Source organism: Rhineura floridana, chromosome 3, assembly GCF_030035675.1.
Source record: "Rhineura floridana isolate rRhiFlo1 chromosome 3, rRhiFlo1.hap2, whole genome shotgun sequence".
Taxonomy (NCBI): Eukaryota; Metazoa; Chordata; class Lepidosauria; order Squamata; family Rhineuridae; genus Rhineura; species Rhineura floridana.
The window spans coordinates 51,729,343-51,752,195 of NC_084482.1; the positions used below are offsets into that span (position 1 = coordinate 51,729,343).

A 22,853-nucleotide genomic window follows, 5' to 3' on the forward strand; every position below is an offset into this window, starting at 1 on the left:
AATAAACTGCATTCATTTCACTGTAAAAACTATAAAATCTCATTCTCTCTGCTCCCACGTTACACAGCTCACGAATACAGACTGCTTGGATAAGCAGTTGGTGCACAAGTTGACCTCCACTACTCTCCAATGCCTAGCTGAGGTGACAATAGCTGCATTAAGGTTTGCTTAATGGAGATTCAGCATCTGTACAACAAGAAGAAAATGGTATTGCAGAATCAGGCAGGGGCTGCTTGTCAATAATTAGGAGGTTCAATTGTTTATGAGCTAAGCAAGAAACTTGATTGCCATAGATTCACTGATTCAAAATATAGAAGGAATGAATAGAAATACAAAAGGAGTGTGCTGTTTCTGTATCCTGGCTTCACAGCTATTGTGTTTAGGATTGCACTGTATCTGTATTTTCTGAATACTTGTTTGTGGAGAACCTGCTTCAGTCCTGTTCATTTCCCTATGGTTAATTCTTTCTTACTGAAACCATTCTGGGTGTAGAAATGGAGTAGCTCAATATGCTGTGTCTTGGTTGGTCTCACTTGCTCACCCTCCAGGGCTTGTACATTGGTGTTGAAGCTCCTGGTGTTGAGCTGATGCATGAGTGCTGACAAGGTCACAGACATGTATACCAAAGGGTTCTGTGCATGTGCCACCTACTACCTGGGATTCAAGGCCTAGTGACACATTTACCCACAATCATTTGTTTCCTGATAAACTTGTAGATGTACAACTATTTGTAGCAAAGGATATTCCCAGCCTTTGCTTGCATGTAGGTGCTATGCTTGGAAGATGTATCCAGTTTGTTACTTTCAGAGGACTTTGATGTAGATTCACATCAATACCAACTCCTTCTTCAATGTAGACAGCAGGCAGATGGTATATGCCCACCACAGCTTGCCAGATCGAGTGGGAAACTGTGTTTATGCATCCAGACACTGCATGTAAAGACATGTAGGTGGGGCCTCTACATATGCTAAAAGTGTTTTATTTTCTCTGCAAGCCTGATTCTTGGGACAAACATTTCCGTGAACTAGGATTTTTCGCAGATTGAGATTAGCTAGTTTTTAAAACAAATATATGTATGGTGCTATTACATAAATTTTGCTTTGAGATTAAAGTTTAGGCATTTTATTTGCAAAGTAGTATGATGTGTCCTGGGCGTATAGAAGGGACAATTCTAAATTAATTAAATAAGCACTATTGTAAAGAGGATGCTGAGCTTCATGCTATTCATTTGTATGCTGACACTCTTTCTTTCTTTTCCCCACTTCTCCTTTTTGTGTGCCCAGCAGGAAGTGGGTTGATGGGAAACTCACCTGCCTCATCTTTTATGGGCAGCTTCCTCAGTGGCAGCTTGGGCACAGCAGCACCCCCACATCCCACAGGCCCTGCATCTTCCCCCTCAGAACCTGCCTTCCGTGGTCCCCACTCCGGCACTTCCCAGATTTGGTTCTCGCACTCACATGAAGGTAAGACTTTTTTGGAGGCACTCACTCTGTTTCTGTGGGGGCAATTGCCAGATGCACAGGATATTCCTTGTAAAGAGGGACAGTGCTTCAGAAGTTTTGTAAAGTTCTCAGTTCTGTCTGTATTCTACACACTTACCTGTTTACATTCCAAAATAATAAAACCAAACAAGCTGGAATTCTGTGCTTTGTCTACTCACATTCTGCTAATAGAATAAATTCTACAAAACAATACATAAATATAGATGTTCTTAATATGTGTAAATGTGCTCAACATTTTGTGTGTGTATGTTGAATTTTCAAAAGTATAAGTTTTGTCATGGCAGGAGAAGATGCATGGGTACACAAAAGTTAGCATTTATAAGGAGGAAGAATCTAAGTGCAGACCATTAACGAAGGGATGGGTAGACATGTAGCTTATAAAAACACCATCTCTTGGGATACTGGAGACTCTTGCAACTACTGCCTGACCATCCTCATTGTCATAACCATGAGGACTAGAAAAATGCTTTTTTAAAAAAGAGAAACAATACCAATATTCTGTGCCTGGCATCAAACTCCATACAGTATTCTATGCATGTAGCATTACAGAATTATTATTGCATTTATAATTCATCTTTCCTCCAAGGAGCTTGTTGGTGTACATCAGAGCTTGGAAGTAACTAGTTACAAGTAATGAATTACTTGTAATTCATTACTTTTTTGAGTAACGAGTGGGTAATTCCTTTACATTTTGATTGTAATAGAACTAGGAGTCATTTTACTACTTTTGTGGAGTAACTGTAATGTTTCCAGAATTACTTTTGGGCATTACTTGGGGGGAGGGAGAGCAGGGGAAGTCTTCTGCTGCTCTGATTTGTGGATGAAAATCATGTGCCTCAAACTGGGCTTCTGTGCAGTGCCTCTCTTTCCTCATGCTCTGTGGGTGGGTAGGAGGTGATGAGGGAGGAGGCGGAGAATGAGACGGGGTGGAGTGGAAAAAACAATTAAAAAAAAACAGTTAGTGGTGGTGAAGAATGGAGTGGAGGGGAAAAGGATCAGGAGGTCAAGAACATGGATAAAGGAGGAGAAGGAGGCAGCAGCAGAATGGAGATAAAGAACTGTGGAGGTGAAAGATGACGTGTGTATGAGCATGTGAGTGAGTGAGTGTGAGTGTGTGTATGAGAGAGAGAGAGAGAGAGAGAATACTGTGCTTGCACTTGGCACACAAAGTGGGTTCCACCCCCCTCTCTGGCTACTGTGCTGCATTTGCAGTATTTTAACTTTTTTGCATCTCAGGGGAAAATGTTTGCTTGAGTGGGTGTCTCTTAGTTGGTGGCAGGGCAGGGTCTGGGAGGTGGTTAAGTGAGAGAGATTATGCTTGCTGGCTGAGTGGGAGGGGTTGCACTTGGTTTGACGTGCAAAGATCTGAGTAGTGGCCTCAGCCTCCCTCCCCACCACCCTTACCAGCAGAGAGACCACCATTGCTATCTTATGAATAAAAATAATTATTCTGCTATCTCTGTATGTGTTTGTTTATTTTTAATGTTGTTTTAGGCTACTTATATGTGCAGCAGCCAAGGCCAGCACCTTGTAGGCATTTTTTTTAAGTAACTGAAATGTAACTGTAGTGATTACTTTGGAGGAAAAGTAAAGTCATCAGTTACTTTCAGAGCAATTGTAATTGTAACAAAATTACAAAAGTAGTAATTACTACTTTTGGGGGCCATGTAACTGTAACTGTAATTTATTACTTTTTAAAAGTAATCTTCCAAGCTCTGGTGTACATTGTTCTCCTTCCTTTCCATTTTATCATTACAACAACCCCCATGAGGTAGGTTAGACTAAGAGACAACGACTGGCACAAGGGCACGCAGCAAGCTTCATGGGTTCCAGGTTCTAGTCCAACACTCTAACCACTACACTACCCTGGGTCTGATTAAGAAGTTCTCAGTACTTGCGGAAAAGAACAGGCTAAGAAAGCTTGCCTTGTAAGTGTTCACTTGAGCTTAATTTCAAATCACTTCACCCCCACTCTTAGAGAAGCATTCTAACATAGCGAACAGGTGTAACAAGTCTCAGTTACTTGAAATGATGGTTGCCTAGTTGTAACTCCCTAAATCTATGGCCCTTCAGATGTTGCTGGTCTCCAAACTCCCACTAGCTCCAGCCAGCTTGGCTAATGGTCAAGAATGATGGAGTTGTAGTCTAACAAACAACTGGAGGGCTACAGGGTCCCCATCCCTGGTTCAAACTTTTTCTTTGTGTAGCACATAGGTGGACCCTTTTTCTTACCTATATTGGCAGGGTGTTGGAGAGGGAGGGGGGATAAGTAAGCAGGAGGGAACAATGGGGTTAATTGCATTTTCTCCTCACTGTTGAGGTAACCTTTTCCTTCTTTTAGCTTTAGGAATTTCCCTAATATTTCTCAATCAGTCCCTGTTCCCTTTTTTTAAAAAAAGAAAGAACTTGGAAAACACTTGAAGAAAGAACTTGCCACTGCCTCTCACTCCTTCCAAACCCTCTTTTATCCTGGCCCTGAACTTTCCCTCACACGCTGTTGAGCCAATGCCCCTCGGTCTCCCAATCCGTTTATTCTGTTGTTCCATTCTTAGCTTGTTTATTGAACTGACAGTACCATCTCTGTGGCTGCAAACACACCAGAGGTTTAAAGCACATTCAAAGCACATTTACCCCCCCTTGGGAACTGTAGTTTACTCCTCACAGACCTAGAATTCCCAGCATCCCTCAGTTCCCAGAATTCTTTTGGGGGGATATGCTTTGAATGTGCTTTCAAGGTCTGGCATGTACACAACCTAGGATTCATGCTTGGCCCACAGCCCCAGAAGAGCGGATGCCCTTCTCTCTGCCTCCAGCCCACTTGGCCCCCAAGCTACAGTTCTTCCTTGAGCCCCCTACTACCCCATTCCTGGCCTCCCCAGCTGTACTGTGATGCTGGCTGTGCAGCCTTGTTTCCCCCTCCAATTATTCTAGCTCTTCATAGTGTGCGCTCTCTCTCTCTGTCTGTCTGTCTGTCTGTCTCCTGTGGTGACTAGCTCTTGCTATGCCCTTCCCCCGACATCCTCCCCTCCATGTGAGATGCAGAAAGTTCAAGTGTGAGCGGCAAGGTGCTGCTGGCATCGTGCCCTGGCAACCAGCCCAACTGCTTGTTTGAATGGCTGCCAGCTGGCTTCCGGCATGCCAAGGCTGATGGGGGCGGGGTGCAGGCAATGCTGTCGGCATTATGCTGACGGGCGGCCTGTCCAGGGGGTGGGGGTGGGGCAGCAGGGCTGGAAGTGCTGGTGTGTGGCTGACTGGAGAGATTAAGTTGGGCAGACAGAGAGAGAGAAAGAGAGAAATCTGGCTGCCTCCTCCTGCAAGGAACCATACAGTGGCGACAGACAAGGGTGGGGATGGGGGATGGAGGGTTGGTGGCTTGGCGGCTTGGCCTGACACACATCGTGTGCTGATTGCCACCACTCGGGTCCTAGCCTGGGAAGCTATGAGTCACAAACGAAGTGAGAGTGGAAAATCTTTTCCTCTGGACTCAGCTGTGAACAATGTCTGAGGAGATGTCTGTCAGAATGATTTGGACTAGCTCTAACTTTTATTAGTCATCTATAAAGTAATACAGAGTATTTTCCCTCCATATTTGTAGAGCTTTTCGCTATATTAGGAGGACAACCATAGACTTATTAATGTATTTCAACATCCTAAAAAAAATACTGACCTGTCAGTCTAAATGCACATATGTATTATCCCCCAAATTCATAAATATCTTTTTCTTAAAGAAAGTAATGTTTTTAGCTTTTTTAAAAAAACACCAAAATCCTTATATTTAATTTTACCAATGTAGTCCCCATCTTTAGTCTGGTTTCTTACTTTGAATTCCAGCAAGAAGCAATTTCAGTTTCTGAAGTGGCACAGTAGCAAGCATTCCTGTATTTTTTTTAGCTGTAGTTTTGTATCTGTTGTTTTGTTTTTCCCTTTTAAAAATGCTTATTGCTGTTTTGTGTTTACAATATTAGTGAGGTATGGCACTAATTCCTCTGATTTTACAAATGAGGGAGCTGAGGTTGACTTGCACAGAGTCACTGTATTTATCCAAACTCACTGCAGGGAAGTCTGTAGAAAAGCCAGGAATAGGACCCAGGTTCCCTGAGCTTTAGCATCCAAAACCCATTTGTCGAGGTCATAATTGGCAATTTCAGTTATGTTCACCTTGGCACCAATCAAAATGCTTTCCTCTCCCTTGTTTTTCTCCCACGTAAGATCCTTAGCGACAGCATTTGACACTTTGACCCAGACACAGACTGGCAAGAAGATACAATCCTAGTAAAGTCAGAGCATGGATCTTCAGTCCCTTCAGCAGCTCCTCATTTATCTCTCATGGTATTATTCATGTTTTCACTGCCCCTCCCCATCCGCACACATCCTCCTCTACCACTTCCAGTTTTCATTCTCTCTATCCCTTCCTGAAGCGTTAAAAAATCCTTGAGAAGCTGAAACTGTGATGCAGAACAAGTTATTGCAAATAAATGCCAAGGTGCTTGATTTCTGTAATTTCATTTTGACCACAGACGTTTAGCCACTGTGGTGCTGAAAATGACTTTGTTTTAATGTTGTATTTATTTAGACATAGGAGTATGCCCCAGTCTTGGTAAATGGCAGGCAGAGGTTTATTTTTGGTTTTTTACACAGAATTGTGGGACTAATACTCAAAATACCCTGCTCACTGTTATGAAGAATCCAGTGATCATTGTCCCATCAGAATTCTTCTGTGCTCATGCAATAGGGCTTTTTTATTCCCTGATTCTTCCCTCAAGCACCTTTATCTCATGCCGTCTCTGTTTCCAAGGAGTTTTCAGGAGTTTTCTGCTATCGTTCAAAAAATTTTGAGCTCCCTTCCTATTCACCTACTGCTGTTTGAAAGCTGGCAGTTTCCCAACCCAACAGTAGGCACTGGGTAGTTATTAGTGCAGCCATAGCAAAAGTCTGACTTAACAAATGTTTTGAATCTCCCACCCCACTGGCAATCTAGTTTGGACATTTGCATGGAGGCAGATCAGTCTACAGACCCAGCCAGTGACTTGGCTACATGGCCGCTAAGTTGTGACACTAGCATTTCATTCCTCACTGCCTCTTGTTTTAGCTCCAGGTTACCCGAGGTTCTCTGGGAGCTTAGCATCCACTTTTCTTCCCATGAGCCACTTGGATCACCATGGAAACAGCAATGTTCTGTATGGCCAGCACCGCTTCTATGAAAGCCAGAAAGGCAAGTGTTGGGACTTGGTCAGAAAGTGGGGAATGTGTGGATCTGTCCCTAAGGGGTAGAAGAACCACTGTGAAATCAACATCTTATCAAGGGTACAGATTTACGGGGCAATTTCACAGAGGGACTGGGATGAAAGAGTTGATTGTTCTGTGACTGAAATGTAGCTGAGGCCAAAGTCCCACCATATTTTCCAGGTGGGGCCCAGATATCCACCATTTCAGCCTGTGCTTGACAAGTTTCACATTTCTGCACCATGCAGGCAGAGGAAGATTTACCCTTAGGGTTGTTGGGCCACAGGGTATGGACAATGATATTGGATAGGATGTTATTAAGGGTGCAACAGGGATGCAGCATAGAGTGTTAGTTTGGGCCATATTTCTCAAAAGAGATGCTTCCTAATCACTTGCCTCTTTCTCCAGACAATTTCTATCTGCGGAACCTACCGGCTCAGCCCACTCTACTGTCAGCCAATCACAACTTCCCTAGCATTGCCCGGGCAGCACCTGGTCACCCTATTGGCTCCTGCAGCCGGGACCGGGAGGCTGGCCATGGGCAAAAGTGCCACAAGGACTATGAACGCTTTGTGTTGTCAAAGGACAAAGGGGCCAAGGGTGAGGGCAAGGAGCGAGCAGCCGAGGAAGAGGCCAAGGAGCGGCACAAGCTGGTGATGCCTATAACGCCTGAGGGGAACTGTAAGGAAGGGGCTCCCCAGCGAGGCTCTTGTGACAACCGGCCCAAACACCTGCCCTCATGCCTGCTGAGCTCCAAGGTGTTGAATGGTGACTCAGGCAAAGCTGTACTCCCCAGCTGTGGTGGTGGCATCCTACCACGCCATGCTGGCACCCAGAGCCGTTGTGTCAAGGACCTTGGCCATCATGAGCCTCCCCAGTCCTACAGCGAATGCCTGGAGCGACGGCAGATGCTACACCACTCTGTTTCCTACACTGTTCCATCTAGTCTGCCCACTGGGGCCTCAGCCTTGAGCACGACAACTGGCAGCTTTCCTTGCCTGCAGCTTCATTCCAGCCCTGAAGGGATGTGTCCTCTGCAGGATAAGGCCAGCCGAGAGTTAAGAATCAGTGGGGCCACCTTTGTGCCTTCGGTAGGCCATTTGACTGACAAGAGCCGCTCCTTCCAGGTGCCTTCTGAGCCCTGCGAGGGCAAGGAGCGCCCCCACGATGTGGTTCCAGAGCACCCACCCACCTATGGAAACCACCCTTTTTCTCACCTCAAGGCGGAGGGCAAAGCCGAGCGGCGGCTGGATTGGCCACAGAATTCCAACACCCGACTCAAAGGCCTGGAGTACCTGAACAGCACTGGCTCTGATAGTCATTTTGGAAGCTTTACCCACCAGCCTAAGAGTGGGCACTTTGAGATAGTGCCTGCTCAGGACTGCGCCCGTCCCAGCCCTCAGGAGACACTGTGTAAACTCAGCCAGTCCTGCTGCACTTTAGACAAGGCCCCAAAGGAGCCGCCAACACCCAGCACCCAGAAAGTGGCTCGCATCCGCCACCAGCAGCACTTGCAGACAGAGATGGAGCAGGCGGGTGCCCACGCAGAATCCAAGCGCAAGTCAATGGAGCTCAGCTCTCTGGGCTACAATGGGTCACACTTGCCACCATGGCCAGTGCAGGGCCAGGGCCCACCTTTGCCCATAGCAGAGGAAAGAAAAGGCTCCTATCTGGACCCTTTTAGCAGCAGCCTCCAGCAGGCCGCACTCATGACTCAGGGCTCAGTGCTCACCCAGGAAATGCAGACCCCGCCAGACGAGGTGTCCGCCATGAAAAACCTGCTGAAATACAGCAACCAAGCACTTATTGTGGGCCAGAAAGCTCCTTTTGTGGGTCTAGGCAGCCTCAAGGGCAGCTGTGCCCATCAGGATGGGGGAAAGTTCTTGGGGGCCAAGGGGCAACAGGAGCTGGAACGTCCAGACTGTGCCCGCAGCAGGGACCATGAGCTGGGCCATGGTGATGGCGAGGTGCGTCAGCCTCCTGTGGGCATTGCTGTGGCTGTGGCTCGTCAGAAGGATACGCTGAGCCGGCCTGAACCAGCCTATGGGTCCAGTTCCAGTCGACAGGGCAGGGCTGCCATGGGCCTCAAAGGTAAGAGTGAGAGGTGGTTGGCAGCAACAAAGTTCATATTCCCACAGGGATTGGATAATGTTGTTCTCTGGCATATCTTCCTATTTCTCCTCTTTGAGTACTGTATTGTGTCCATAGGTGCCCCTCTCTCCATCCTTGAGCCTCCTGTTAATTGCATGAAGGGGGCTTCATTCATTGAAGGGGCAGCACCACTGGCCCCACACCAACATCATGCTACTTCAGGGCATATCTTCATTGGGGAAGCCTACATGCATAGACCTCTAGACCAGGGGCTTCCAACATTTGGGGGCCTGTTGGCCTATTTGCAAACCAGAGAAACAGTTGTGAGCACCACACACACACACACACACACACACTTCAACCTATTTTATTTGCTACAGTAGAATGCTTCCTTCAGCGATGGGGGAGAGACCTTGTGGGTGCCAGGGAAGACCTCTGTGGGTGCATGTGGGCCTGCAGGCACCATGTTGGCAACCTCTTTTCTAGGAGGTTTGGGGTTCTTGAGTTCATGGAAATGTACACATGTAGGCTTCCCCAATGCAGACATCTGAACTCACTGTATGGATGAAGAGTGAAGGATGGAGCTAGGGAGGTGTGCAGTGTCAGAAGTGAGGCCATGCTGCCTTGTCAATATGCAGAGCCTCTTTAACAGCCTCTGTATTATATACAGTCCAAGGGGCTTCAGCCTATAGCCATCTACTAACCAAGGCTGGCTTTCTTCTCTCTCATCCAAGAATTTGATAATGTTGTTTTCTGGACAGCATCTTCATCTTTCTCCTCTCCAAGTACTGTATCCATAGGTGCCCCTGTTTCCAATCTTGATTGAGCCCCCTTCATGTGTTACCTGCTCTTCAAGACCTCTCATTCCAGACTTGTGGCCCCTGACATTCAAACCACAACCTTGCTCTTATAGCTCAGCAAGAGTTCTTCCAGTGGGCTCAGTGCCCCTTCCTTTACTCCTAAGTGCCAACCCCACCCAACTGTATAGAGTGGGAGATGGAATGCAGAAGTGTTGTGTTGCTGTGACCTTTTTCCTAGTGCCTTCTGCTCCTTTACTTCCTGTCCCTGTTTCTATCACTAAGAGGCTAGTTTGTGGAGAATTCCTGCAAGAAGGTAGTACTGATCTTGCCTTTTCCACTTTCTTTTCTATAGCTGGTGCAGCACGGCCAGTGCATGTCATTGACCTGGATGCTGAAGAGGAACGGAGCCGGCTATGTGAGGAGCGTCTGGGGCTTGCAGGGAGAGACCTCCTGCTCCAGTAAGGGCCCATGGTTTATGGTTAGATTGGGCAGGCCTTTGCAAGGCACTGAGCAAAGCTCATCTACAGCTCGGAAGGGCAACTGATGCTGGCTGTCTCAGTACCTTACAACTGAAGGCAGGGATTGTCTTCTTATTGGTCTGTAATCCACTCTGGGCAGTGCCAAACTTTAGTGGGCCCTGCTGTTGCTCATGGGCCCCTGCCTTGAGCCAGCATGGACCCCTACCTGGTGCTAATGCTGCTAGCCCACCATCAGAGTCCCCACAGTGTGGTGCAGCTGTTCACTGCTGCTGCCTTTGCTCACTCACCTTCTCCCAGCAGATGTCTTTATTGGCAGTGGGGAGTATTATGCTGCCTGGAGGTGGCAGCACTTAAGGGAGGTAAGGACTGACTCAGCTTTGTTCTGTGGTGGCAGCTGCCTTGTTCCCTTTCCTAAAATTCAATGTCTGTTGAATTTTGGGGAATAAGCCATGGTGTGTTGAATCTTGGGGAATGAACCACGGTGGTTGCTAACCACAAAATGGAACTGAGCTGGTGCTTACCTACTGTAATAAGCACCTACTGTAATAAGCACCACCATCCTCCACTACTAGGAAACAAAATCAGAAGTACTCCCATTAAACACGTCTACAGAAGGGAGAGAGGTGAATGGTGGCAGCCACAACTGCAGTATTACAGCCGCACCACAGTTCTGACAGCCCCTGGGCCCTCAGCATTTTCCCAACTGTGCCAAGCTCTTGACACTTGTCCTGACGGGGTGCCTTTTTTGAGTGAAGAGTAGGCTTTTTAAAAATATTTGAATATTTGTTTATTCATCTATCCGTCTTTTGCATCAGGAGTGGGGGGAGGATACAGGATTTTTTATCCAGTGGCCCGACTTTGGGTCCAGGATGGACATGTTTGTGCGACACCCAAGCTTCTTGTTACTCTGGGATCTTGACCCTTCCTGATGGTTAGGACTGAATGCCACAAAATAAAAATTATGTGATGGCCATAGTTGTAGCCCTTTTGTCAAGTCTGGAGGATCTGATGTGCTCAAGCCGGCCTACCTTTGTTCATCTGATTTTTGACCTGACAGGGATAACAAGGACCTAGTGGAGTTTGCTCGCATCCATCCATCAAGCAGCTGTCCTGGAGACCTTACCCCCCACCTGATGATCGCAAGCAGTTCGTCGTTGCAGGCCAGCCAGTTGGGAGGAGATCCAGCAGCCCACACCCATCCAGCTCATACACACTGGCTGCCCCGGACACGCAGCCCTTCCCTTTGGATGGGTGGACACTCATATGGTCAGTAGAACTGGGAGTAAATGTGCATGCTGTTACAAAATAGAACCCTCATCTAGACCATAACTGCATGCAGTTGTTCTTTTTACCTCTGATTTATTGTTAGTATTATTAAAAGAATTTGTATACCGCCTTTCATTTCAAGAAGAAATGTTATCCTGACATCACTCCTGATTTACTGCTTTCTACCTGGATCTCCTGGCAATTTCAGTTCCTTTCTGTGTTTTCCTGCTATCCCATCTGTTGGTGTGGATTTTTTAAATCCCTTGCTTTTTATTGTCCATTATTGCACTTTGCATCCCCTATGCTACCGTTTCCTGCACGTTTTTTAATGAGTGATCATGTGAGGCTCTCCAGCTTTAATTTCTGTTTGGGGCCAAAGGCAACCCTGCTGCCCAGAGTGACTGACAATCAGGACCTCTTTGCAAGTTACAAAATTCCTACCTGGAAAGCAGTCACCTTAAAAGATAAAGAGTTGACTGTTGTGTGTCCCACCACACGTACCATGCAGCAAAAACTTCTGTACATACGTATGATTTCCCATATAGAATTGTATAATGTGTGCAGTGGATTTCAATAAGGGCAAAACTGGATTCTTGTCTGTCCTATGACTCAGACCTCACAGGTATTGCAGACCTGGGAGACTGATTGCCATGTAGAGATGGGTGGAGGGGACTGCACCATGCAATCCTCCTGATAAGGACTGCATGATACATGATTATTTTCCAACGTGGATGATATTTACGTGATAAAACTACATTCTTGACATGCACATTGTGTCATATGATGAATATAGACTTGTCTGTTTTGTTACATGTGCATGTGATGAGAAGCTGAACATTTCCAGCTCTCCTCTGAGGGAAGCATAAAAAGCAAAGTCTCGCCCTATGATACAATCTCCTTTCCCTAGGGAATATGTGATTGCTATTAGGGTGTGTTGAGTGGGCTTTCTATATCAAGTGCATTCTGCTCTCTAACACTCTAGGCATCGGGCACCCTGCCCTACATCAAAACCTGCCACCCGGCTTCCCAGCCTCTATGCCCAGTGCCATGCAACCAGTCTTCCCCCTGTCGCAGGAGCCACCTGCTCAGCTAGTGATCTTGCCCTCTGAGCCTCCAGCCCACGGTGCCCCACATACCCTGGGTAAGTAGCAGTCAGAAATTAATTGCCTGGAACAGCCCCACCTCTGTTGCATAGTAACTGGGATGGAGTACAGCGGCCCCTTTGATGAGAAGTGATGGGTGTGGCTCTTTAGTTTAGGACTTTGGGATGCATCTCGCAGATATGGTGGCTTTGTTTGCCTCTCTGATTAATCTTCCTATCTCCCAGCAGCTGAGGTGATGGATCAGGCATCTATTTGGCCACCCATGTATCCTAGCCGGGGGCCTGGCTCTCACCTGCAGCACACAGGGCAACTCCCTGTCTATTCCCGCTCCCAGTTCCTGCGTCAGCAAGAACTCTATGCCCTGCAGCAGCAGCAACAGCAGCAGCAACAACAGCGTGCAGCACAGGTACTGGAAGTGCAGCGGCACACACACAGCCAGGTAGGCGTGTGAAGAGATGGCATAATTGTTGTAACCCCTCTGGGTATCCATTTGGCCTCTCTTGCTGGGAACCTAGAAAAACCTACTGAGAAAGGAACTTTCTCCCTTTGGGGAACCTGGATAATTAGAGGTTGAGGGACCAAATGATCATCTAATCTTGCCCTCTGCAAAATAAAAGCCTGGACTACCCATACAGCTGCTTTATAAAAGCTCAGCCTATATGGTCCAGGTTGCAGGTGACACACATACATGCAAAAAGCAAGAGCACGGCAGAAAGATGACTGCACTAGTCCAGATGACTCACCCAAGTAAGCCAAACCTAGATGCTGCAAGGGAAAGCAAACGTGCACACACACAGAGTTCTCCAGCCAATCTGATCTGATGAGAAATCCCTCACTGGGTCAAAATATGGTGCTTGCCCAGATCCTGAGTGAATGTGAGAACTTATCTTCTGAGTCATTTCAAAGGAAGTTGTATTGGCTGCAGATCTATACCAGTCAACATCCTGCTTCTAGCTGTATGGTAGTGATTAGAGAACCAATATCCTACGTGGAAGAACAGCACTCTTCCCAAGACTCACAATTAGAGATTTGGTATGTGCTATGATTCTGTGCAAGCACAGAAGAAAGCACAGAGTATTACGCTGGGCCGAAGAATTAACTTTTTTTTTTATGTTCAGCTTCCAGAAAAGCTTTAGAAATGTTCTTGAAAAAGTGTGGGATTGATTGGAAATCGGAGGGGTGGCTGGATAAAACTTTCAGAGTCAGAGAACAGAGTTTCTGTGCCTTGCATAAGCCATTACTTCCTCCTGCCTTGACCAGCAGAAGCTGAAGATATTAGGGAAGATTAAATGATGCCTATTTTTATAATTGTATATAGGTTGCAGACTTTTGCTTGTAGGAGCACGATTTGAATTACTTTGGCTCAAAATCCTGATTTATTTTGTAAGAATAGGTCCCACAGGCTAGAGTGACAGAAAGCACTAAAATAGGAGATGCAAGATACCCTTAATCTAATGTGTATCCAGCTCTTTCTTGAACCCATTGAGGTTCTTGTTCCCATCTGACAAGGGAATGCAGCTGAAATAAATGGCCTAAGCATGAGATCAGGAATAGGGTGGAAGATCAGACTTGGTGGGCTGATAAGGGCACATCAAGAGGATGTGGAAGTGACACATAGGTACATCTAGTGACGATCAAGCAGCAGGGAACTGTAAAGTATTAGGGATGACTAGAAGCCCAAGATGCACATACTGACCATTGTATTGCCATTAGGCTTGTTGCCCTTCTATGAGATTGGTTGTGTATGGTTTAGGCACTCAGTGATCCATGTGTCTCATTTCTCATTGCAGCGGAAGCCTGAAGAGCCACCCCCTGAGCTGGAGATGCCAGGCCCTGAGAAGCCACTCAAACCATCCCACAAAGCTGTTGCCTTAAATGCTCCCCCAAAGGGCCTGTCGCCAGCAGCTGCCTGCTCAGCCAAGCTTTCCCCATGTTGCCACCCACCCAAATGCCCTGCCCCCTGCACTTTACCTGTGTGTCCTGCTGTGGTGCCACGCTCTCCTGCTGTAAGTCCAGTGCCCTCACAGAGCTCCACAGGTCCTGAGGCTGAGGACAAGCAGCCTGAGGGGAAGCCAGCCCAGGACTATCCCAAATCACTGGAACCAGGTAAGGATTCATGGCAGGCTGTGAATGGAGGTGGTGTTGGGCAGAAATATGGTATACTTGTGCATGCAATGTACATGCATCCAATACTCATATAGAAGTGGTTACTGGCCCCTGATGTGGGCTCCCACTCCCCAGTAAGCATGTTGATATGTGTCCTGTTGTAGGAAAAAGTATAGGCATTAGCAAAATGTTTATGCTACCTTGTAGTTCAGAGTCTAGTTATTTTATGCAGAATATGATGAATTTATTCAAAATTCCATTAATCTCCCAATAAACCAGGTGTTTAGTTTTCATGGCTGTAGAGAAAAGTTTGGGAAGTGTGTGCTACTAAAGGCTCAGGAATCAGAAATGCTTCTAGAATCAGTGCAGGATTTCCACTGTTCAAGATCAGAACCTCAGCATCTCTTGGTCCCTGTGAATGCTCCCCCACTCCTACAGATGTGTTAGTACAAAGGTCTGTGCTGCTCTTCCCAGGCAATTTGCAAAAGGTCTAATTCTGCAAAAATTGTCAAAGGAGTACATTTATCTGAATCAGCATAACTTATTATAACTGCAGAATTTGTAAGAACTGGCATGCCTTCTTTAGGGAAGGTTGCAGGTCATGAGGTCAGGCTGTGGGGATCACAGGTGCCCTTTCTCTGAGTTTGAGATATGTTACTTGTAGTTTGGAGAATCCAAGATGACTCTGTATGGTCCTTTTTTGCCATGGCTTATCCTAACACTCTTTTTTCTTTCTCTAGATCTTCCCCCTGGTTATTCCTACCCTGTGGCTGGTCTGGGCTATGCATCACCTTTACCCCTGGACCCAGCTGATCCTGACACTATGCAAACTGTTTCCACGGCAGCTGAGCCTGAACAGTCACGCACCTTCCCACCAGAGCAGGAGCCACAATGTGAGGCAGAAGCTAGCTCACCCAGTGGGGCAGGAGACACTGAACCCTCTCCCGCTCCCCATCTCCTTGTGCATCCCCAGAGGCCGGGCTCCACGGAACTGGCCAAGGAGACCCCATGTTGCCCCCTGCTGGTCGGGGACAGCCTGGATGGCTTGGACTCTGCCCCACAGGAACGTCAGGAGGAGCCTAGGCCAGATGCTGCTGTTCCAGGGCCTTCCCCAGAGGTGATGGCTGTGGAGAACAGCCCAGCTGCAGCACTGGAAGATGACTGCCAGGAGGATGAGAGTGATGCTGGCTCACCAGATGTCCTGTTGGCGCATACCAATGTGCAGGTGGCACTGTGTGGCCTGGATGCCCTCATCGCTGCCAGCATTGATTTGGGTGAGCTCCCAACCTTGGAGTCTCCACCTCCTGCAGATCCCTTTCCCGTGCCCTCTCGATGCAATTCAGGGATTCCTGGCATTGCCCTGCTCAGTGAGCTGGCAGAACTGGAACTCCGACGGCAGCAGTGCGATACTGCCACCCATGGTAAGGAAGCTTGGGGGGGGGAGCCATCTTGTCTCTTTCATCACTATCATGGAAGGAAGGAAGCAACGAGGTGGAGTATGGGAAGGGGAATCCCGAGACTCTGTATTTGTCTGAATTCTTTGTTGCCCATTTTGTTGATTGTATCTACAGGCTGCTTGCTTCCTCAGTTAAGAAGGGCAGTCTGACAAGAGTCAGAGATGGGATCAAATGTCCAGTGTCATTAAAGGAGCTGAGGAACTTGCTCTCTCGTATATGCCAGGGACGGGAACCGGTGGCCCTCCCGGATGTTGCTCAGCTCCAGCTCCCTTCCAAGACTGTTGGCCTTGTTGGCTGGGGTGTTGGGAGTTGGAGTCCAACAATCTGGGAGGGCCAATGTTTTCCCATCCCTGCTATATGTGGCTCTGCCTTCTGCCTGACCAGGAAGGAGATTATCACCGCTCCTCTGCATGTTGGGATATGAAGAAATGACAATAACCAGTTGGAGCCTGAAAGCTTATTCATGATGGGAACTTTGTCTTGGGACTGGAACCAGAAGTCCTGGAATTTCCCCCCCAGACTTTGGAGAAAAGTCTGTCAAGTTTGTGCCTTTAGGACTTAAATACATAAATAAAATAAGTATTTATAAGCCACACTTTTCATAAAGGTACATCAAGGCAGCTTACAACATACAAAGACATTATAAAATTATAAACTAATAAAATATAATTAAAGACAATAATAAAAGCATCAACAAATACTGCATTGGTTGGAAGAAAAAAATCATGTTAAAAGGCCTGTCTAAAAAATTCAGTTTTCAAAAGATGCCTGAAAGAGAAAGAAGAGATGGATCCTGCCGAACCTCTGTTGGTAGGGAGTTCCACAGGGCAGGGCCTGCCACACTAAAGTCTCAGTCCCTGGCAGAGGCCAGCCAAACCTCAGGGGCATGGGAAACCACCAAAAGTGTCCCATCAGAAGATCTTGGTGATTGAGATGGAACACAGGGAGTCAGGTGGCTCTTACAGTACTTTGGGCCCAAGTTGTTTAGGGATTTGTGAATTAACACAAATACCTTGAACCTGGCCCAGTAGCAAATTGGCAATCAGTACAGCTCTTTCAGCAGCAGGTACCATGTCAGTAATCTGCTGCTGTAAACAGTTTGGCCACTGCATTCTGCACTAGTTGCTACTTCTGGGCCAGATGCAAGGGTAGCCTCACATAAAGAGAGTTACAGTAATTGAGTCTTGAGGTTACCAGTTCATCGACCACTGTAGTCAGGCTATCACAGTCCAGAAATAGTCACAGTTGGCATACCAGCTGAAGCTGGCAGTAGATGTATTTGCAACCATGCCAGAGCCCTACTCCCTTGCTCTTCCGTTAGCTATCCAATGTTGGCATTGAACAGATGGCAATCAAAGGGTGAATCCACATCATTTTCACGTCTGAGATGCAGCTCAGCTCCCTCCTTCCCCCTTGCACTTCTCAAACAGTCCTGCCCACAACCCTAGCCTCCTGAGGGGATGGAATGATTCCCCTATGAGGAAAGGTTGCAACATATTGGGCTTTTTAGTTTAGAGAAAAGATGAGTCACACATGATAGAAGTGTATAAAATTATGCAGTGCATGGAGAGAGCGGGTAGAGAAAATCTTTTGCTTCCTCTCTAGTAACACTAGATCTCATGGACATTCAATGAAGCTGAATGTTGGAAGATTGCAAAGAAAGTACTTCTTCACACAGCGCACTATGGAATTCACTCCCTCAAAAGGCAGTGATGGCCACAAACTTCGATGGCTTTAAAAGAAGATTAGACAAATTCATGAAGAAAAAGGCTATCAATGGCTACTAGCCATGATGGCTGTGCTCTTCCTCCATAGTCTCAGGCAGTGTGCTTCTGAAAACCGATTACTGGAAGCTGCAGGACTGGAGAGTGCTCTTTGCACTTGGGTTCTGCTTGCAAGCTTCCAATGGTCATCTGGTTGGCCACTGTGAGAACAGGATGCTGGACTAGATGGGCCATTGGGCCTGATGTAGCAGGCTCTTCTTATGTTCATAAGTTCTCCACTAGAGATCACAGCTCGCCAGCAAGCTTACCTTCTTGGCCCCACAGCTTCCTCAACAGGCTGGGAGAGCTAAAACACAAAACAATATGCATACTGTCGATATCACAATAAAAATCTAGAATAAAAATACTAATGCAGTCTAGCAAGTCTAACAGTCAATATCTAGTAAATTGAAATATTGTCCCTGGTTGGGATGGTTTGGGAGGGGGATTCTTTTTGGTCAGGAGCCTCTACCTCCCCAGTACTCCCCTCATCGCTTCCTTTCCATAGAGTAGTGGTGCTCTCTCTTTTACAACCCTGTACACCTATGTTGTGTGTGTGAGAGGGGGGAGGTGCTACCTGGGCAGGAAGCATCCAAACCCGGCTGTACCTTGTTGTTGAGGAAGTTGAAAATGCTATCTTATAACCAAGGCAAACCGAAGAGTGACATATGACCAGAGAGTGTTTCACCTATGCTGGTGCTCTATATGCAGTGTTTTATGAAATATAGACTCCCTATCTCAAGCCTCAACTGTCATCTTTAAGTTCCTCAATATCCTGGTGGCTAGCTAGGGAGAACTGTGTATTTCATAATAGTTGCTATAAAGGAGAGAGCTGCCCATAAGGTTGCTTATCCTTGGTCCTGGGGATGGAGTGATTTCTCCCTAGAGACATGGAATCTGGCGTACCGCCAAACAGCTGAGTGAAATCAGGGCTCAGACAGCACATAAGGGGGCTTGCCTAGTCACTGCTGTTGGGACAGGAGCAGCTCAACCCTTGATTTTAGCTCTCAAAAGAGGAGTTAACCCCTTCTGAGTCTGGGAGGCAAGAACTGTTGAAGCAGCTACTCTGTGCTGCATACAGAAACCAATATGGGGAGGGTTATTCTCTAATCTGGACCCTGAATTTGGGTGGAGTAGAAACTTGGGATAGGCCTATTATTATGAGCATATTGTAGCCATAAAAATCTGGAAAATGCCTGTCTTATTCAGCTGTGTTAACCAGTGAACACCTTCCAGTGAGAAAGGGTTGGCAGGCCTCCACGTTATTCTGATGCTTCCTGTTTCAGAATCTCATAGCTCTTGAGACCTTTTTAGTGCTTTTGAGTGTCCCGAGCTTGGGAGTTTAAAAAAATGTTGGTAGAATTAAAATAGTGAAAGCTTAGCTTTTTTTAGTCTCTACCACCTTTCTGCCGCCGTTTTAAGCCTCCCAGTTTCCTGTCTCCCTGGTGGAGGGGTCTGCACCAACCCACATATGCAGATAGTTATCACCCCCTGTGGCTAAGCAAAGTCTGTGCTTTTCATCTATATACAAACGGTTACTACTCACACACCGGAACTGTTCTTTGCCCACAGTGGAACGGAAACCACATACAAGGGCTCCCCTACATGCCTCCTTGCACGTGTGTGCAGGCACTTTCACAGGCACAAACACAAAGCAAAGGTATACACAGCAGACCTTTATCTGTGCCTCTCCGTTCCCCTTCCTCCATCTGCATGTAATCTCCAGGGCCTCTTAAATTTGTAGCTGGTTAACTATGTTATACCCTTAAAAGCCATCCCCCTCTGAGCAAGGCTTCCTCCCAAAGCTTCCTTCCAAGTTTGATGCTATCTCGAGAGGCCCTTATTTCCCCTAAGTTCAGACCATGCTGGCTCCTGGTTGCTGCCCCTCAGTTCAGATTGCTTTCTCTGCCCTCCCCCACTGAGGCATGTGGCATCCCAATAACTTCCCCTCTGCCTGAATGGATGTGTGGTATGTGCCTGAGATAAACATGACCATGTGCCTAATGGCTTCAAGCAGTGGTGTATGGAGAGTGGAGTGGACAGGGGCAAGGTAGGATTCAGCCTTGCTCACACCCTCTTCCAACTCCAGAGCTTGTTGTTCTAAGTGAGGATGGTGCCCAGGCTCACCTCTTTCACCCACTACATTTGTCTAGCCCTTATTAATAGATGTGGAGGCTATGTGTATGAGAAAGGAGCAGAGCTGGAGTTTCTACAGAAAAGTAGACTTCTAAGATGTGGCTAGCAGCACAAACAAGCCCAAGACACTTGCCTGCACTCAGTCACCACCGAAGGTTGCTTTTGAGTTGAAGATAGCATATAACTCACATTGTGGTTGCTCAGATTGTGACTGTCCTCTTCTTTGTGCCTGGATGTACCCAATAAAATCTAAATACCAAGGTGTATGGTATTCTAATGTATATATCTTTGTCCCATGGATGAGAATGATCTTCCCACATCTTTCACCTTTCTACTTCCCACAGTGCCAGATGAAGACCTGGCAGCATTCAATTTGCAAAGCCTGGCCACCCTTGCTGCAGCTTGGGCACTTGTTGAGGCTACTGGCCTGAAGAGTAGCCCACCTGACCTCCTCGACCTGGCAGATGCTGCACCTTGTGTGGATTTGCGTCCTCGCATGCGGGTCTCCCGCCACAAATACATCTGGACCCCTAAGACCAAACCTGTAAGTATCTTCCATCCAGGCCATTTCAGATGGAACTGGTGGAGGACAATTGCTAGAGAGGAATGCTTGTTTGTTGATTACAGTAATTTATGTCCCACCATTGAGGATACAAAAACTTCCAAGGCAGATAACAAGTAACATTAAATTAGTTTTAAAAATCACAATAAACATAAGAAGAGCCCTGCTAGATCAGGCCCAATGGCCCATCTAGTCCAGCATCCTCTTCTCACAGAGGCCAACCAGATGCCTATGTGAAGCCGGAAGGCCCCCCTCCCCCTAATCCTAGGCTCCTGAAAGGTATCTTCCCTTGCAGAATGTTCACATGCACTGGCAACGGTGCTAAAGGATACAGCACTCTCCCCACACGTGTTTCCTGGCAACTGGCATTCAGAGACTTCCTGCCTCCTCCTACAGCAGAGGTAGAACAGATAATGTTCTTTCCAGCTTTCCGTCATTCCAGCCTGACACAGTTCTGGTGCTGACAAGACAAAATCAGAATGATTGTGTGTTGCCTGCCTCTGAATCACATGTGCTCTATTCCCTTTCAACTTGCAGAATATCCAGCCATCTTACCTGATGAGAACCCCCTGCTTTACTGAAGCCTCGTAGCTGCCATAGGGAATAATTGGATCAATGCTTTTAAAATCCTTGGAAATGCAACATTGGTTGTCCCCCCCCCCTTTGGGGACTCATATTTCTTCCCCTGAGGCACTCAGTAAGGTGCGGCAATAGAACTAGGCAGTGATGTGGTGCAGAACCTTGCTTTCTGGTACCTGTAGGTCAGCTTTCCAGCAAGTACATCAAGCCAGCTAGCCTTCCACGCCACTTTATCATCTCAGGAGGTTCTCGGGTCTGCAACACCAAGGAAAAAGAGAAGCCATACAAAAGGCCTGAAATGAAAGAACAGGCAAAACATGGCCCATGGTGCCTTGCTTTTCTGTCATGATAAAGAAGCCTTGTCTCTCTCCCCACAGGTTTGCCCTTTGAAAGCAGCCATTGAGAACCTGGACACTCAGGAGGTAGAGATGCGTCTGCGACTAGCAGAACTCCAGAGGCGCTACAAGGAGAAACAACGGGAACTGGCCAAGCTGCAGAGGCGGCATGACCACGAGTGAGTGTCTCAGCTTCTTCGCCTTTCACAAGTTTCCAGTGAGGGGTGCCCAGCCTATTTGCCTGAAGGAATGTGGGTAAGGCCAAGTAACACTGAAGGCAGGAGAGAAGGGCAAAGATGTGAAAGAAACACCAGGTCTTTGGGTTGATCTGTCTGTTGCAGCATCTGAAGTCCAAGCAAGCAAAGGGATTGCTTGCACCAAGAGTTTCGAAGGCCTCTTCAGCCTTGTAAACTTAAGGCATATCACCCACGCACCCAACACTGGCTCTTCCAAATGGAAGCTAGGGGAGTGCTTGTCCTTTTCCTCTGGATTTATTGTGGTTGTTGCCTGTAGGCGAGATGAGAGCTCTCGGAGTCCGGCTCGACGGGGACCAGGGCGACCTAGAAAGCGCAAGCACTCCAGTACACTCAGCTCACTACGCCAGGGCTCGATTGGCAAGAGCGACAGCAGGAAGGTCAAGTGAGTGATCTGGCTTGACTGGCAGGGGTGGGAAGAGCACCATAGCACTGTGTGTGCACAACATTGCATTTCAGCATTGCGAGCATGAGGAAGTGTGGGTGTGCATTAATGAATGTGTGCACGCACATAATTGCTTGTGCATTACAATGAATGCAAGCAATGGCGTATGCATCCCTGCAAGGGCAGAACTACACATGACACTGGCAGGGTTGTGTGGTCAAATGTGAATCACCATCAAGCACCTGCAAAAGCAGCGAGGGGAAGGAGACTGAACCTTTCCTCCACCCTTTGCTTTCCTTCCCAGAGCCCCTTCTCTCCCCATCCTTGCATTCCCCCCTCCCTAGCTGGGCTCATTTCCAGTCTCAGAACCTGGATGGGGTGGGGGTAGGGGAGAGAGGGGCTGCAGAGAAGAGTAGCAAGTACAGTAAGGCTTCAGCACTCCTGTATGCATTCAGTTGCCCCAAAATAGATTTACAAGTATCTGTTCTGCTTATGTTTCCTAGAGTGGGTGTTGTGTACAAGGATGTGTGTGTGGGCGTGTACTTGCCCTCTGTTGCACTATTGTGAAAGCCAGTAAAATGGCCAAGGAAGCGAGAGGGAGAAAGACAGCCCTCCCCCAAATCCCCTGTGTTTGTAGTGTAACTATTATAGAGCACTGTTTGTGTTGAGAAAGAAAGTGTTGGTGGTGTTAATGGAGTAGTTTGAGGTCAAAGTGTTTTCCTGTTGTTCATGGCTGTTACTGTTACCTTCACCCAGAAGTGGTTGCATTTCAACACCAAGTGCAGAGATATCCCTTGAACATTGTAATGGAC

At 47.2% G+C, this 22,853-nt stretch overlaps 1 protein-coding gene across 10 annotated transcripts in view; it reads left to right on the plus strand.

Moving 5' to 3' along the window:
• Positions 1 to 22,853, plus strand: part of BAHCC1 (BAH domain and coiled-coil containing 1) — a 132,212-nt gene that overhangs the window by 80,621 nt on the left and 28,738 nt on the right. For 7 of the 10 annotated variants that reach the window (XM_061615746.1, XM_061615745.1, XM_061615744.1 and 4 more), the window contains exons 3-14: positions 1,284 to 1,463; positions 6,592 to 6,714; positions 7,134 to 8,816; positions 9,969 to 10,074; positions 11,153 to 11,361; positions 12,344 to 12,502; positions 12,692 to 12,903; positions 14,255 to 14,570; positions 15,311 to 15,991; positions 20,271 to 20,470; positions 21,445 to 21,581; positions 21,916 to 22,041. In XM_061615746.1, coding sequence (XP_061471730.1) covers positions 1,284 to 1,463; positions 6,592 to 6,714; positions 7,134 to 8,816; positions 9,969 to 10,074; positions 11,153 to 11,361; positions 12,344 to 12,502; positions 12,692 to 12,903; positions 14,255 to 14,570; positions 15,311 to 15,991; positions 20,271 to 20,470; positions 21,445 to 21,581; positions 21,916 to 22,041 — 4,132 coding nt within the window. The remainder of the gene's footprint in view (positions 1 to 1,283; positions 1,464 to 6,591; positions 6,715 to 7,133; positions 8,817 to 9,968; positions 10,075 to 11,152; positions 11,362 to 12,343; positions 12,503 to 12,691; positions 12,904 to 14,254; positions 14,571 to 15,310; positions 15,992 to 20,270; positions 20,471 to 21,444; positions 21,582 to 21,915; positions 22,042 to 22,853) is intronic. The other 3 variants (XM_061615752.1, XM_061615751.1, XM_061615753.1) reach the window with 3 other exon arrangements.